Here is a 15,762-nt window from a genome sequence, read left to right as displayed (position 1 = left end):
GCCAGGATGGTCTCGATCTCCTGACCTCGTGATCCGCCCGTCTCGGCCTCCCAAAGTGCTGGGATTACAGGCTTGAGCCACCGCGCCCGGCCTAGTCAATAATAATTTCATTGTATATTTAAAAATAACAAAAAGAGCATAATTGGATTGTTTGTAGCACAAAGGATACATGCTTAAGGGGGTGGATACGGCATTTTTTATGATGTGATTATTACACATTCCATTCTTATATCGAAACATCTCTTGTACCCCATAAATATGTATACCTACTATGAACCCAGAAAAATTAAAAATAGAAAAATGTAAAACAACAGATGCCTTTGCTTTGTTCTGGAGAAAGGAGAAATGTTTTGGAAGGGACAGCTGCCTCACCTGCAGGTATGTGGAGCCTGGGAGAAAAAGGAAATAGCTGCCTCCTTGGAGCGTTGCAAGGGAGCAATGTCTTTGGGGGAAGAGCCAGGTTCCTATGAGGGCAAGAAGGCAAACAAAACCGGGAGAAGAGCTTGATGATTGGGGGATTTTGTTTTGCAAACATACTTTAGGCTTCCAAGGCTGCAATGAAAGGATGTGGGGCAGGGTGGGGAGGAGAAAGGAGAGTGAACCCAAATGGAGATGAATGGAGTCCTTTGGGGTAAGTCTGGGTGAAGATGCCTGCCCTGGCTGCTGTGGGCTTCTGGGGTGCCTGCAACCAACAGGGAGGTAAGGCGTGATATTCTCTTTGCGGAAGGTGGGAAATAGTTGTAGTTGCGTCCATGGCTTGGGATTGACCTCTTATTTTGCAATAATAATAACAAAACAACTTAAACCATTTTCATTTATTTATTTTTTGAGATGGAGTCTCGCTCTGTCCCTCAGTCTGGGGCGCAGGGGTGCGATCTCGGCTCACTGAAAGCTCCACCTCCCAGGTTCACACCATTCTCCTGCCTCAGTCTCCCAAGTAGCTGGGACTACAGGTGCCCGTCATCTCGCCTGGCTAATTTTTTCTATTTTTAGTAGAGACGGGGTTTCACCATGTTGGCCAGGATGGTCTCGATCTCCTGACCTTATGATCCACCCGCTTCGGCCTCCCAAACTGCTGGAATTATAGGCCTGAGCCACCACGCCTGGCCTATACCATTTATTAAATACTTACCATGCTGAGAACTCTTCTAGGAATTTGCATTTATTAATTGCCTTTGTCCTCACAAGTTCTGTGGATAAGTACAGTTAATACCCTATTTTACAGGTAAGGAGACAGACATGGAGAGGTTGAGTCACTTATCCAGCGTATGAAGTTAAGTTGGGAGCCTTGATTTAAACTCAGGTGATGTGGACCCCTAAGCCTCAAATTTTATCTTTTTTTTTTTTTTTTTTTGAGATGGAGTTTCACTCTGTCACCCAGGCTGGAATGCAGTGGCAGGATCTCGGCTCACTGAAACCTCCACCTCCCAGGTTCAAGCGATTCTCCTGCCTCATCAGCCTCCTGAGTAGCTGGGATTACAGGCATGTGCCACCACGTCCAGCTAATTTTTGTATTTTTAGTAGAGACAGGGTTTCACCATATGGGTCACGCTGGTCTCGAACTCCTGACCTCAGAGATCCACCCGCCTTGGCCTCCCAAAGTGCTGGGATTGCAGGCGTGAGCCACCGTGCCCGGCAAACTTTATCATGTTCGATTCCATCTCCCATTGTAGTGGTGAAGTGGGCAGCAGAGATCTTACCTGAAGCTCTTGGAGCCCTGTGGGTCTCCCTTAAGTTCCTTAATATATTTCAAAGAAAACTTGACAGAGTGTTTCTGATTCTTTGCATGGCCAATCATCAATGCTTGTAGTCCCAGCTACTTGGGAGACTGAGGCAGGAGAATGGTGTGAACCTGGGAGGCGGAGCATTCAGTGAGCCGAGATCGCACCCCTGCGCCCCAGACTGGGCGACAGAGCGAGACTCCGTCTCAAAAAATAAATAAATAAAAATGGTTTAAGTTTGGCCAAGCTGATCTTGAACTCCTGACCTCGAGATCCACCCACCTAAGCCTCACAAAGTGCTGGGATTACAGGCGTGAGCCACCACGCCTGGTGGCTCTTCTCTTCTTTACCTGTCTAACTCCTGCGTGTCCTTCAGGTCACTGGTTGGATGTCATTTCCTCCTGGTAGCCTTCGCTGACAGCTGTGAGGCTGTCTTAAGTGCCTCTGATATACCCCTAAGAGTCTGTAACTCATTATTGCACCAATTACACTGTACTGTTATTTTCCGGTTACTTCTCTGTTTATTCCAGGCTTCCCTCTAAGCCAGACACTTTCAGATTTTTTTTTTTTTTAAGTAGAGATGAAGTCTCAATATGTTGCCCAGGCTGGCCTTGAACTCCTGACCTCAAGTGATCCTACAACCTCAGCCTCCCAAAGTGCTGGATTTACAGGCCACTGCACCCAGCCTTTCAGATGTTTTGAACATGGCCCACAGTAAGAAATACATTTTACATCAGAATGCAGCACATACACATATAAGCATATATTGTATGTATAAGTAAAACAAATGTTTCACAAAATAGTTATTAATTGTACATGTGATACATATTTTTATCTATTCTATTTCATTAAAAAAAGATGCTGCTTGAGGCTCACTAAATTGACTTCATGACCCACAGAAAATTGTATAAACCTGCATTTTGGAAATCTTGTCCTGGACTAGGGGTTGGCAGACTTTCTGCAAAGGGCCTGTTCATAAATATTTCAGACTTTGTAGGTCATGTAGTGTTCCTGCTGCAACTGCAGCACTCAGACCCTGCCATTTGCATCCTGAAAGTAACCACAGACAATACATAAAGAGATGGCTGTGGCTCTGCTTCAATATAAATTTATAGACACTGTAATTCGAATTTGAAATAAGTTTCTCATGAAATCTTTTTTTTTTTTTTTTTTTTTTTGGGACAGAGTGTTGCTCTGTTGCCCAGGCTGGAGTGCAGTGGTGCAATCTCGGCTCACTGCAAGCTCCACCTCCCATTCTCTCGCCTCAGCCTCCTGAGTAGCTGGGACTACAGGCACCCACCACCGCTCCCGGCTAATTTTTTATTTTTGTATTTTTAGTAGAGACGGGGTTTCACCATGTTAGCCAGGATGGTCTCGATCTCCTGACCTCATGATCCGCCCACCTTGACCTCCCAAAGAGCTAGGATTACAGGCGTCAGCCACCATGCCTGGCTGTGAAATCTTCTTATTAGCTTACGAGCCATGCAAAAACCAAAGGTGGGCTACATTTTGTTTACTGTATCCTGGAAGTAAATGCTGGAAGCTGTAGTTTACTGATCCCTGCCCTAAACTGTAAGCTTTATGGAGGCAGAGACCATATATGTCTTTTTCCCTCATTGTGTCGCTAAGGTTCGGCACAAAGCCTTGTGCATTCAATCAATAGTTGGTAAGTGAATTATTAAAGAGCAATTTGTATATTAAGCATTTTTATTACAAAAGTACTTGTGTTCATGGAAGAAAAATGAGCAGTCCAGTTAAAATGAATAAACAAATCCTTATTAACCCCACCGCTGGGAGATAACCACATCCTTTCCTATTGTTGTGTAATAGATGTCAGGAATTACGAAAAGATTATTTTTTGGCCAAGGGAGTGGTGAAAAGTTCTATTTTTCATCAGTCCACCAGAGACCCAGACTTCCCCTTTCCGGCTGTAGGAGGTGAAGCTGAGAGAAAAGATGAGGAGGGAGGGTGGAAAGTATGGGGGAAAAGCAATCTGATAAGCAGTTAATGAGCTCCTACTGTATGCTGCCATATGCCTGGCCAGGCTAGACCCTGGGGGATAGAGGTAGCACCCATCCCCTCTGGGTTGACAGTTGAAAGGGTAGACAAGAAATTATAAGTGTGATAAAAGTCATCAAAGGGGATATGCAAGGTGCTATAAGGGCTTAATAGGGAGAGGGGTGTCTAACCTCATATGGGGGTCAGGAAATTCTTCCTTTCCTAAGGAAGTGACATTTAAGCTGCTACCTAGGCTAAGAATTAGTTGAGCAAGAACATGGGCAGTTCTGGCCAGGAGCGGTGGCTCATACCTGTAATCCCAGCACTTTGGGAGGCCGAAGCAGGTGGATCACCTGAGGTCAGGAGTTTGAGACCAGCCTGGCCAAGATGGTGAAACCCCATCTCTACTAAATATAAAAAAAAATTAGCTGGGCATGGTGGTGGGCACCTGTAGTCCCAGCTACTGGGGAGGCTGAGGCAGGAGAATCACTTGAACCCGGGAGGCAGAGGTTGCAGTGAGCCGAGATTGTACCACTGCACTCCAGCCTGGGCAATAAGAGCGAAACTCTGTCTCAAAAACAAAACAAAACAAAAAGCACATGGGAAGTTCCACAGTGAGAGAGTGCATCCTTATTTAGAAGCGTCTGGCTGCAGAGTTGACAGGGGAAGGAAATGGCATGAGATCAGCCTGCAGAGACTGGCAGGGACCACATCAGCAGAGCCTTGTCATCTTCATCTTCTAACTACCCGTTGACAGGAGCTGAAGAAGATAAATGAACACATTAAAAACGCCCTGAGGAAGTAATCAGCCAGCTCCAGAGTGAGGAACATTCTACGGGACAAATGATTCTGCATCTTGCCAAATCGGTGTCATGAAATAAAAAATAAAAGTCAAGGAGGTATGTTATAAAATGAAAGAGACTTAAGAGTAACATCAACAGGACTTAATTGTTCACCTTAGTCCCTTGGTTAAGGTGGTATCTCCCGGATTTCTCCTCTGTCTTTCCCTTTCTATACTTAGTGACTGAAATCATTAAGGCAGCCCACACTGTAAGAGCTAAGGGAAGTCACTGAAGGGACTGAAGCAAGGGAGAAATGAGGTCAGATGTCTTTTTTTTTTTTTTTTTTTTTTTGAGACAGAGTCTCACTCTGTAGCCCAGGCTGGAATGCAGTGGATCTCGGCTGCAACCTCCACCTCCCCGTTTCAAGTGATTCTCCTGCTTCAACCACCTGAGTAGCTGGGATTACAGGCACGTGCTACCACACCTGGTTAAATTTTTTTCTTTTTTTTTTGAGACGAGTCTTGCTCTTGTTACCCAGGCTGGAGTGCAATGGCACGATCTTGGCTCACTGCAACCTCCGCCTCCCAGGTTCAAATGATTCTCCTGCCTCAGCTTCCCGAGTAGCTGGGATTACAGGCATGTGCCACCACGCTCGGCTAATTTTGTATTTTTAGTAGAGACGGGGTTTTCTCCATGTTGGCCAGGCTGGTCTCGAACTCCCGACTTCAGGTGATCTGCCTGCCTCGGCCTCCCAAAGTGTTGGGATTACAGGTGTGAGCCATGGCGCCCTGCCCTCAGATGTCCTTTTTTTTTAGGAGGAATACTTTGGGCTGCAATGTGGCGATGAGATATGGTGGAGTTTGCAGCGGGGATGGACATACCTTGATGGACTTGAGTGATTTCAGGAGAACAGCTCAGCAGGAGTTGATGATTGGATATGACGTGGTGAGAAGAGGTGGTGAGAAAAGGTGGAGTTGGGTGACTGGGGCCTTTCACTGAATCTAAACCAAGGGTCTGCGTGGTCCCGGGAGGTTGTTTGCTTCCCTTGCCCCCAGGAAGAAGCCACTTTCTGCTGCTTGGTCTTTCCTTGCCTTGGTGCTGGTCCCTGAGGGTGACCGGGGCTGGAAAGCGACTGGTCAATACATAATTAGGAGAGCCATGGGATTACCAAGGAGGGTCACAATCCCTGACTCTGTTAAAGAAATGACAGCCGTCGAGGGGACTAAAAGGGGCTGGGGGAAAGTAAGTCATCCCTAACTCCTTTTCCGATGCGGGTGGATCACCAGAGGCCAGGAGTTTGAGACCAGCCTGGCCAATATGGCGAAACCCTGTCTCTACTAAAAATACAAAAATTAGCCGGGTGTGGTGGCGCATGCATGTAATCCCAGCTCCAGAGGCTGAGGCAGGAGAATCGCTTGAACCTGGGAGGCAGAGGTTGCAGTGAGCAGAGATCGCATCCCCTGCACTCCAGCCTGGGCGACAAGAGGGAAACTCCGTCTCAAAACACAAACAAACAAACAAACAAACAAAAAAACTTTCTCTTCCTTCCCAGTTTAATGGCCCAATTATGAGCGTGTAATCAAAAGGTCAATGACTCAGTGGTTTCAAACAAGTAATTTTATTTACCTTTTCGTGTTTTACCAACCTGTCCTCCCCCTCGACCTTGAGTGCTTTCACGTTTTCCTTTCAGTGTTTGGGAGGGGGTCTACTATGGTATCAGCATTCATCTCCGTCGGCGGGCCCCCCGCCCGGGTTTCTTTTCTCCTCGGCGCCTTCGGGTAAGGGCAGGAGGAGCGGAGGGAGTTGGGGACGGGGGTGGGGGGCCGGGCGCCGGGCGGGCCCCGCTCCCTTGCGCAGGCTTGTAAACCAGGTGGAAGATGAAGGCATTGCAATACCTGCGGGGGGCGCGGGGCGCAGTCAGGGACCAGGGGGCGGGGCTCCAGGGGCGGGGCTTGCCCCTCTGAGTTCCAGGGCGTGGGGCTAGCCTCAGGGTTGGGTCTGTTGGAGGGTCGCGGGGTCTTTTGTGGGTTGCGGAGATTCCGTGAGCTAGATCTAAAGAGGGGTGTGCTGGGGGACGTCGAGACCTCCCATGGGGGCGACGAGTTAGTGGGGGCAGAGAAGGCAGGTTGCTGGGCTGGGGGCAGGAGGGTCCCAGGACAGCAGGGACCAGGGCAGAGGTGGGTCTTTGTGGATGTGGAGCCAGAGAGTAAGAGAAGTTAAGGGTCAGGAGGGAAATAGGGTCGCAGGCCCTTACCAGGGCATGCAGTTGTCGGCCGCTCTGAGGCGAAAGGGGGAGCGGAAGGGGTTGGGCTGGGGAGGGCTGGTGCCCCCTCCAGTGGCCACCGCCATGGTCTGGTCGTCCATCACACAGCCGTACTCGCTGCTCTCGGTGAAGAAGGCTGGCACTCGGAGAGACTGGAGTGGGGCGAGACTCGCTCTGAGAGGCCCCTCCCCAGATCCGTCCCGGCAGCCAGAATGACAGACAGGGCTGAAAGCCCCGGGTCAGACACGGCGGAGGGGAGCAGGGGGAGGACCGAGACAGACACAGAGAGAGGCAGGGGGACCCGTGGGCGCTCCCCAGGTTTGTGGAGCAGGTGATGGTGAAGAGGAGAGCCCAGAGACTTTCAGAAACGGAGATGGGGAGGGGCCAGGAGGGGAGAGAAGTTTGCCCCCATTGCCCACCTGTAACCGCGGCAGAGAGCTCAGCCACGTATCCTTGAGACCAAACCCGGAGTTAAATCCTGCAGACAGAGAGGAGGGAGAAGCTGGCTCCCATGGTGGCTTCTCTCCCACCTTCCCCACATGCCTACCCCGAGACCTAGGCTCTTACCAATAACCAGGTCGGGCTTGGGCCCCTGGAGCAGGTGGTAGGGCCTTGCTGACACCTTGATCTGCAGGTCCCTGCGGGCTCCCTTCTCCTTAGTGCCAGAGCTGGGCCGTACTGATATGCCAGAACCAGGACGGACAGACACCTTGGGGCCGTCCTGAGGGGCCAGGAGTGGGGTGCAAAAGCCACTGGAAGTCAGGGAACTGGAGGATGCACCAGGCAAGATGGGGAGTTGGGGGGGGCAGACGGGCAGGCCCGACCAGGAGGTCACTGGAGGGGTCAGGGCTGAAAAGCAGGGCCCCCTCAGCCCTCACCCTCTGCAGGGTAAAATGCTGCTGGTCACTTTCGGGGGGCAGGCCATCACCTACAAACTGCAGCTCCAGGGCCACATGGGGGAGCAGGACCAAGAGCTCCTGAAGGAGAGAAAGGACAGATCTGGGTTCCACCCTGTGCCCACCCCCATACCAAAATACCCAACCTTCGGGCCTGGGGTGACTTACCCAAAACACCATGACAAGGTCAAACTCCTTCCCGGCCTCCACCACGTGGATCTTCAGTGATTGTTTGTTTTGGATGTTGAGCTCAGGGACTGGGTGAGAAGCCAGTGCATTAAGGATGTGGGCCATTCTCACTCCCCCATCTTTCCCCCACCCCCCACTCCGCTCTCCTTACAGGACTGGGGCACCAGGTGGGTGATGACGTAGTACACGGTGAGCGGGTAGGTGAGAAGCACAGCTGTGGGGGAGTCCAAGCTGAGGCCCCGCCATGTGTAGTAATCCTGCCATGAGCCTGGGAGGAGGGGGTTACGAGAGGACCTGTCCCTGGGCTCCACCTCCTCTAGTCTAATAGGCCGCTTCTTCACAGCCACCCAGGCTCTGGTTCTTCGGTCCCTGGCCCTACCCCTAGCTCCCACAGGGCCCCTGTAGCTCACCAAAAAGAGCCCGGGGTGGATCTGGGGGCACAGGAGGCATCAGGGCAGGCCCGTCCCCTGGAGAAGCTGGTAGGGGTCTCCTGAGAGGATGAAAGAAAGAGGGGCCTGGGGTCAGGGAGACCCCCACCTGACCCATCTCCTTCTTTCTTCCAAAGGAGCTGTATTCCCTGAGAGAGCTGTAGTAAGAGGAATGGGGGTTTGTGTAGGGACGGGGCCTGTGGGTGGAGTTGGTAGGGGTGATTCCATTGAGGGCTGGGAAAGGCCTGAAATGGCCCTGGTGTTGTTGGTAGGGGTCAGTGTGAATGTGGAGGGATTATCTGGGACCCAGACAACTTCTTCCCCGTCCTTTCCTCTATGCCGAGGGGCCCAAGCCTGAAGAGAGACCCCACGCACCACCGCGAAGAAGGCTGAGGGATGGCATGCTGCCTCGGGGGTGCCTGGAGGAGCCAGGGGCTGGAATCAGCATGCTGAGCTGGGTCCAGTAGCCACGAGTGAGGCCCCGGGTGGCCAGGAAGGCCTCCTTGTTGAAGGTTTCACTAGTCACCTCTGGAGAAGGAGAAGGGGAGGAGTTGAGGTGCTGGGCTAGAACCCCAGACATTTTTTTTTTTTTTTTTGAGTCTTGCTCTGTCACCCAAGCTAGAGTGCAGTGGTGTGATCACGGATCACTGCAGTCTTGACCTCTTGGGCTCAAACGATTCTCCCACCTCAGCGTCCCGAGAATTGTGACCACAAGCGTGTGCACCATGCCTGGCTAATTTTTTCTATTTTTTGTAGAGAAAGAGTTTATGTTGCCCAGATTGATCTCAAAGTTGGCCTCAAGTTGGCCTCCCAAAGTGCTGGGATTACAGGTGTGAACCATTGCCTGGTCTACAACCCCAGACTTGAACTCTCCCCAGCCTCCCGCAAGGACTCTGGTTCTAAGTCTGGTTCCAGTCAGGCAGGGAACTACCATTGCTGAGTGTCTCCAGTGTACCAGGCACCAAGCCAAGAGAATCCTTGTAACAATTCCATGGGCCTTTACGTATGTTCATATCCCTCTTTTATAGATGAGGACACGGAGGCTTCAGGAAGCAAAGTGGTTTAAGGTCACACTGCCAGTTAGTGGTGGAGTCGGGAAGCAAGTAAGTGTTTGGATCCCTGTCCCCCAATCCCTGCACTCTCTCAGGGACCTAGACACTCAGTCCTCGACTGCAGAGACCCTGTTTCCAGCCCCAAACACCCAGCCCCTGCCCTTGTTCCAGGGATCTAGGCTCTAGCCCCAGACTCTCAGCCTTCAACTCCAGGACCCTGTTCCCAGACATCTAATTCCCAGTCTCAAAGACCTGGTCCCAGTTTCCCCCAACCATTCTGACCTCCTTATGGTACCTGCGGTGTAGGTAAAAGGCAGGGCTGCCAGTTCTCCTGCCCGATCCATGAAGGATGCAAGTCTTGGGCACCAAAATCGATGGCTCACATCATCTGGGCACCGCCGCCAGTCAGCCCGGAGACAAGCCTCTCCACAATACAAGACAGCACTACACTGGGGGCTGAGGATGCAGTGGGTGGTGGGCACCTAGTGTTAACCTCTGTAGGCCCTGTCTGCTGTCCATCTGCCCAGCAGCTGCCCACATGTCCCTCGGTCTGTTTGTCTTACACCCTCTAACCGCGTGTAATAGCCTGTATTGTTTCATCTGCATCTTCTCATGTCTCTGCCCCTCCTTCTGTCTGCTAGCCCCCCCCACCACCCTGCTTTCTTTCTATTTGCCTGACTGTTGGGGTCTTCCTCTCCCCATAGCTTTTGGGCTGCTCACCAGGGTGTCAACTTCACTTCAAAGCTGTGCCTGTGACAAACGTGGCAGGTTCGAGCGCGAAGGGAAGCAAAGGTGAAGCCTGGCCGGGGACCCCATGTCCGCATTGGGGTCTTGGCTAACTTCACCCCTAGCCTTGGAACCAAGCTCTCCAGCTCTCTAAATAGGGGGGAAGACGGAATCAGGCTGGAGGGGGTGCTTGGGAATCCAGGGCCCCAGCCCTCCCCAGCCTCAGATACCAGATTTCTATACCGATGCAGCCGGGCATCTCCCACAGTAAGCTGTTGGGGCTTTCGGGGGTCCCCAGAGCCCATGGGACAGGCCATGCTGTGACAGAGGAGAGCATAGGCCCGAGGAGCCAGGTTCTCAGTCCCTGAGCCCCAGCTGGCAGTTCCCTGGGCTCCATCCACTAGCAGATCAATGCCCAAGATGGTGCCATGCTCATCCGTCACAAGTAAGAGACAGGAAAGGTGCAGGGGGGCAGCCTCTGTGGAAAGAGGGAAAAGTTGAGGTGGTAGGGGACAGCGAGAGACAAATGTGGTCAGGGTCAGGAGTACCAAACTCAGATACCTACAGGGGCTAGGCAAGTAACCTCACTGAGTAAAGGGCACTGGGTAGAGAGGGCACACGCCTTCTAAAGGGGACAGCTGCTACAGAGGACCAGAATGCGCTGCCATGCCCCTGTCAGAGCTTGAGATTTTCTTGGGAATGTGTAAATCCAGACTTCTGGATACTTTTTTTCTTGCAATGTTTAAACATTAAATTAAAAAAAAAAAGCAACCCACTGTGGGTCAACAAAAACACCTTTTCAGGCCAGATTGGCCTGAAGGCCAGCACTCAGAACTAGTGGCAGGGGAGGGCTTCTGAAGGGAGGATGGCTGGGCAAGGGGTAGGGCAGGGCCGCCCTGGGTTCTTACCACTCCTCTGTCCCTTTGTCTTCTGGGGTCTTGTTTGGTTCTCCACCCTGTCCTCTCGGCAGCCATCCTTGCCACCTCCTGCCTCCCGGTCAGCCTCCTCTGACTCTCCTGCAGGGTTTGTTTCCTGGGGGGACTCCCTGCTGGTAGGAGCTAGCTCCCGGTCCTCCTCTGGTTCCACTTTCTCTGTGCCTGCACCCCTGTCCTCTCTCTTCTCTTCTTCATCTTCCTCCTCTTCCTCCTCCCCTTCCTCCCCATCCTCTAGGCTGACAAAGCTGACGTAGGGGCTCAGGTCTCGCAGGTGGAGTGGAGGGTCATCTCCCAGGAGCCGGGCAGACCCCAGGCCTGGTCCAGGACCTGGCTCTGCCCCTTGCCCCAGGCTGATGCCCACACTACGGTTGGGCAGGACATGGAGCACCCAAAGGGCAGGGTCCTGGGGCAGCCTTCTGATCTGGGCCTCCAGCTGCCACCAGCGGCCCTCAAGGCTAGTCCTTACAGCTCCACGCTCTGCCACAAACTTTCGGAACCAGCCGAAGAGAAGGGCAGCGAAATCAAGGAACTCATCCCGGTATCCAGACACAAACTCCATGTCTTCAGGTGCACATGGCCCCGGCCCAGACTAAGCAAAAGAAGGGATATATGGTGAGGGACAGGAGAGCAATGACGGAGTTAGGGGCTGGGTCACAAATTGGGGGAGAGGGTAGGTTTGCGAGTCACTTAGGATTGGATCCATGGATATGCTAGGAGCTGAAAAGAGGGTTTTCAGGGCTGAGGATGGGAGTTCAGGGAGGAAAATGGGGGCTGGACTTGAAAGTGGGTGACCAGGGTTGGAGAAGACTACTCAGGGATGAGATGGTATTTGGGGCTTAACATTGGAGAGTCCAGACCCTCCAAAGCAGTGTTTAAATTAAGGCTAGAGAGGAGAGAGGGCTAATCCTATCGGGAAGGGTTTGGTGGGGAGGGAAGCATTTTGGATGTGTCCGTGGGGTATGGGAGTGGGAGCGAGGGTGTTCACTGGGCTCCGATCGGCGCGACGGGCAGCCCCGGTAGACCGAGCCCCTCCCGACCACCCCAATCCTCCGGTACCTGCAGCCGCCACCACTTTTCGAAGGTAAATACCTCGGGGTGGAGGGTGCGCGGGTGCGGTCGTGACGTCAGGGCTGCCCGAGCCCTCGCCGGCTGAGCGGGCGGCCACGCCCCCGGGCTCGGTGCGTCCGCGGGTGGTGGCCCCGCAGGTGCGCGCGGCCGGGGCTGGCGGCGACTCCCTCCACCGGGCCGCCCGGGAGGCTCATAGAGCGCGGCTGGGTCCCGCGGCACCCGGAGAGGGGAAGTGAAAGTGCCTTGGAGGACGAGGGCCGGTCCGGCCGTGCGGCCGCCTGACAGGTCCGCGGGCGCTCGGGGCGGGCTAGGCGGGTGGCCTCTCGAACCGAACCGAATCGGCTCCTCGGGCCGCCGTCCTCCCGCCCCTCCTCGCCCGCCGCCCGAGTTTTCTTTCGGTTTCTTCCAAGATTCCTGGCCGTCCATCCACGGAGCTCGGGCCCAGTGCGGGGGCGCAGGGCGCGGGAGCTCCTCCTCCCGGGTTTTCCCAGGAGGCTGGCACGGCGCGGGCCGGGTACTGAGCGCACGGTCGGGGCGCAGCGGGGCCGGGGGACGCCGCTGGCTCGCGCCTCCTCTCCGGCGGCGACCTGGCGTCGACGGCCGCCGTCTCCTCCGGTCCTTGGCGAAAGCCATTGAGAAACCAGCTGGACGTCATGCGCCGGAGCCTGTCTGGGAGTCAGAGCGACGCGGCTCCATCCCCGCAGACTCCGCGGAGCCCCAACATGGGACAGGCCTTGGGGCCCGGTGCCCGCGGGCTTCTGCTCCTGCTCCTGCTGGCGTGCCTGACTCCGCCAGGTTAGCCGGGGGCGGGGCAGGGGACCCAGATTCCCCAGTCATGGGAAGGGGGTGAGTTGGGAAGGGGACATGAGGCCCACGGAGTTGAGTTGATGAAGGCAGCGGGGACAAGAGGAAAGCCAGCCAGCCGCTTGGGGTTGGGGACAGAGGCCCCGGGACACCTGGCTCCGGGCGGGATTATGGATGATGTGGGGATCGTGATCATGTGTGGGGTGAGCCTGGCGCTCTGACCCTGGGTCCACGGGAGAGGCTGTCATGGAGCTGTGGATTGGAGGCCAGGGAACAGCGGAGTGGGGACCCTAGGCCTGGGAACGGGTGCTGACCACCTCTGTCTTGCTCAGGCAATGGCAACGAGGGCACCGTCACTGGAAGCTGTCATTGTGTTAAGAGAATTTCTTCTGACTCCCCGCCATCGGTTCAGTTCATGAATCGTCTCCGGAGACACTTGAGGGCTTACCATCACTGTCTACACTACATCAGGTAATTTCACCTGCCTCTGCGAGGGCAGCGCCTGCGCGGCCCCTCCTTGCCAGGTGCGTCCAGGACCCTCTCTGGTCAAACCTGAACTCCTTCCGGGCGCGCCTAGCCCGATCTCCGGGTTCTGTTTGCTCCCATTCCCCGAAATTTCATGACTCCGTCGCACCTACCGGGGAATTTCCCAGTCCCAGCAGAAAGGGCTCTTGGTAGCGACTTAACGCCTTTGGAATGAGGAAGGAAAGGAGGAGCCGCAGCTGAGGCCAGGTCTCTCCTCCGCAGGTTCCAGTTGCCTTCCTGGAGCGTGTGTGGGAGCAGCAAGGACCCGTGGGTTCGGGAATTGATGAGCTGTCTTGATCTCAAAGGTGAGACTTTCCCACTGCTCTTCGGGCTCTGCCTCCAGGGCTTAGCGGCTTCCACCTGACCGTCTTCTTTACCTGAGGCTTTTCTCCTGGGGCCGCACATTCCCAGAACCTTCTTCTGATCCTGTCCAAAGTACTTAGACTCAGTCTCCGTTTGCCAACGGGTTGATCATTCAGCATCATCTTCATGATTTTTGCCAACTCATTCTACCACGTGTGCTATTGTCTACTTATTAATATTTTTCTTGAAATCAAAGTACTATTTTATTTTATTGTTTTGAGATGGAGTCTCGCCCTGTCGTCCAGGCTGGAGTGCAGTGGCACGATCTCCGCTTGCTGCAATCCCTGCCTCCCAGGTTCAAGCGATTCTCCTGCCTCAGCCTCCTGAGTAGCTGGGATTACAGGCGCGCACCACCAAGCCTGGCTAATTTTTGTATTTTTAGTAGAGACGGGGTTTCACCATGTTGGCCAGGCTGGTCTCGAAATCTTGGCCTTGTGATCCGCCCGCCTCGGCCTCCAAAAGTGCTAGGATTACAGGCGTGAACTACCACACCTGGCCTATTTTTCTTTTCCAATATTTTATTATGAAAATTTACACATATCGGTGGCTCAAGCCTGTAATCCCAGCACTTTGGGAGGCCGAGACGGGCGGATCACGAGGTCAGGAGATCGAGACCATCCTGGCTAACACGGTGAAACCCCGTCTCTACTGAAAAAAAATACAAAAAAACTAGCCGGGCGAGGTGGCTAGCGCCTGTAATCCCAGCCACTTGGGAGGCTGAGGCAGGAGAATGGCTTGAACCCGGGAGGCGGAGCTTGCAGTGAGCTGAGATCCGGCCACTGCACTCCAGCCTGGGCGACAGAGCGAGACTCCGTCTCAAAAAAAAAAAAAAAGAAAAGAAAATTTACACATATACAAAAGTTGAAAGAATGGCACACTGAATATCCAATGCCTCCACCTAGATTCAACAATTTTATTTATGTATATTTTACATATTTACATAAACATATATTTTACACTATCAATTTTACAGCACTTACACGATATTTGCTTTATTAAGTATAATCTGTTCATCCTTCTATCCATCATCCATCACCTTATTTCTCGATGCATTTTTTTTTTTTAATGGAGTCTTACTCTGTTGCCCAGGCTGGAGTGCAATGGTGTGCTCAGCTCACTGTAGCCTCTGCCTCCCAGGTTCAAGCAATTCTCCTGCCTCAGCCTCCCAAGTAGCTGGGATTACAGGCGCCCACCACCATGCCCGGCTAATTTTTGTATTTTTTAAATAGATACGAGGTTTCTCCATGTTGGTCAGGCTGGTCTCAAACTCCTGACCTCAGGTGATCCACCCGCCTCAGCCTCCCAAAGTGTTGGGATTACAGGCGTGAGCCACCATGCCCAGCCACTTGATGCATTTCAAAGCAGGTTGCGGACATTGTTGTACTTCATCCCAAGACATTTCAGCATGTATATTAAGTAGAGTTCAATATTTTAATGCTTTCTTCTCTTTTGAGTTCCAATTTACATACAATGAAATGAATTACTTTTAAGTGTGCACAAACTAGTTTTGAAAACTTAAATAGAGGCCGGGCGCGGTGGCGCACACTTGTAATCCCAGCACTTTGGGAGGCTGAGGCGGGCGGATCACCTGAGGTCAGGAGTTTGAGACCAGCCTGACCAACATGGTGAAAACCCATCTCTCCTAAAAATACAAAATTAGCCAGGCATGGTGGCATGTGCCTGTAATCCCAGCTACTTGGGAGGTTGAGGCAGGAAAATTGCTTGAACCTGGGGGTGGAGTGCAGTGAGCCAAGATCACGCCATTGTGCTCCAGCCTGGGCAACAACAACAACAACAACAAAAAAAAACAAAAAAAAGAAAGAAAACTTAAATAGTAAATTATCCTAAGCAATAACATCTGTGAAGTCACAAGTTTGATGCACTGGTTGTATTTTTCTCTTAAAATAAATATACAGGCCGGGCAAGGTGGCTCAAGCCTGTAATCCCAGCACTTTGGGAGGCCGAGACGGGCGGATCACGAGGTCAGGAGATCGAGACCATCCTGGCTAACA

The 15,762-nt window shown here is 52.9% G+C and overlaps 2 protein-coding genes and 1 long non-coding RNA gene across 4 annotated transcripts in view; 2 read left to right on the top strand and 1 right to left on the bottom strand.

The window, feature by feature from the left end:
• Window positions 1-4,325: 4,325 nt before the first annotated feature.
• On the top strand, window positions 4,326-11,550 carry LOC108524849 (uncharacterized). The gene is made up of 4 exons (XR_001884148.1): window positions 4,326-4,618; window positions 5,317-5,446; window positions 9,306-9,380; window positions 11,459-11,550. It is a non-coding gene; the product is annotated as an uncharacterized LOC108524849 (long non-coding RNA).
• Window positions 6,104-12,715, bottom strand: ZMYND15 (zinc finger MYND-type containing 15). Its single transcript, XM_017865954.1, is given in 15 exon segments — window positions 6,104-6,396; window positions 6,756-6,916; window positions 7,184-7,242; window positions 7,332-7,485; window positions 7,643-7,741; window positions 7,829-7,917; window positions 8,001-8,117; window positions 8,260-8,319; window positions 8,322-8,339; window positions 8,653-8,805; window positions 9,625-9,785; window positions 10,050-10,205; window positions 10,299-10,533; window positions 10,964-11,579; window positions 12,047-12,715. Coding segments are annotated over 15 exon segments (2,895 nt in total). The 5' UTR covers window positions 12,692-12,715; the 3' UTR covers window positions 6,104-6,224.
• Window positions 12,152-15,762, top strand: part of CXCL16 (C-X-C motif chemokine ligand 16) — a 7,104-nt gene continuing 3,493 nt past the window's right edge. For both annotated transcript variants that reach the window (XM_017865956.1, XM_017865955.1), the window contains exons 1-3: window positions 12,152-12,853; window positions 13,195-13,333; window positions 13,610-13,692. In XM_017865956.1, coding sequence (XP_017721445.1) covers window positions 12,712-12,853; window positions 13,195-13,333; window positions 13,610-13,692 — 364 coding nt within the window. In that variant the 5' untranslated portion in view covers window positions 12,152-12,711. The remainder of the gene's footprint in view (window positions 12,854-13,194; window positions 13,334-13,609; window positions 13,693-15,762) is intronic.

This window comes from Rhinopithecus bieti, unplaced genomic scaffold (assembly GCF_001698545.2).
Source record: "Rhinopithecus bieti isolate Rb0 unplaced genomic scaffold, ASM169854v2 scaffold_81659, whole genome shotgun sequence".
Taxonomy (NCBI): Eukaryota; Metazoa; Chordata; class Mammalia; order Primates; family Cercopithecidae; genus Rhinopithecus; species Rhinopithecus bieti.
This window is presented reverse-complemented; position numbering and strand designations above follow the sequence as displayed.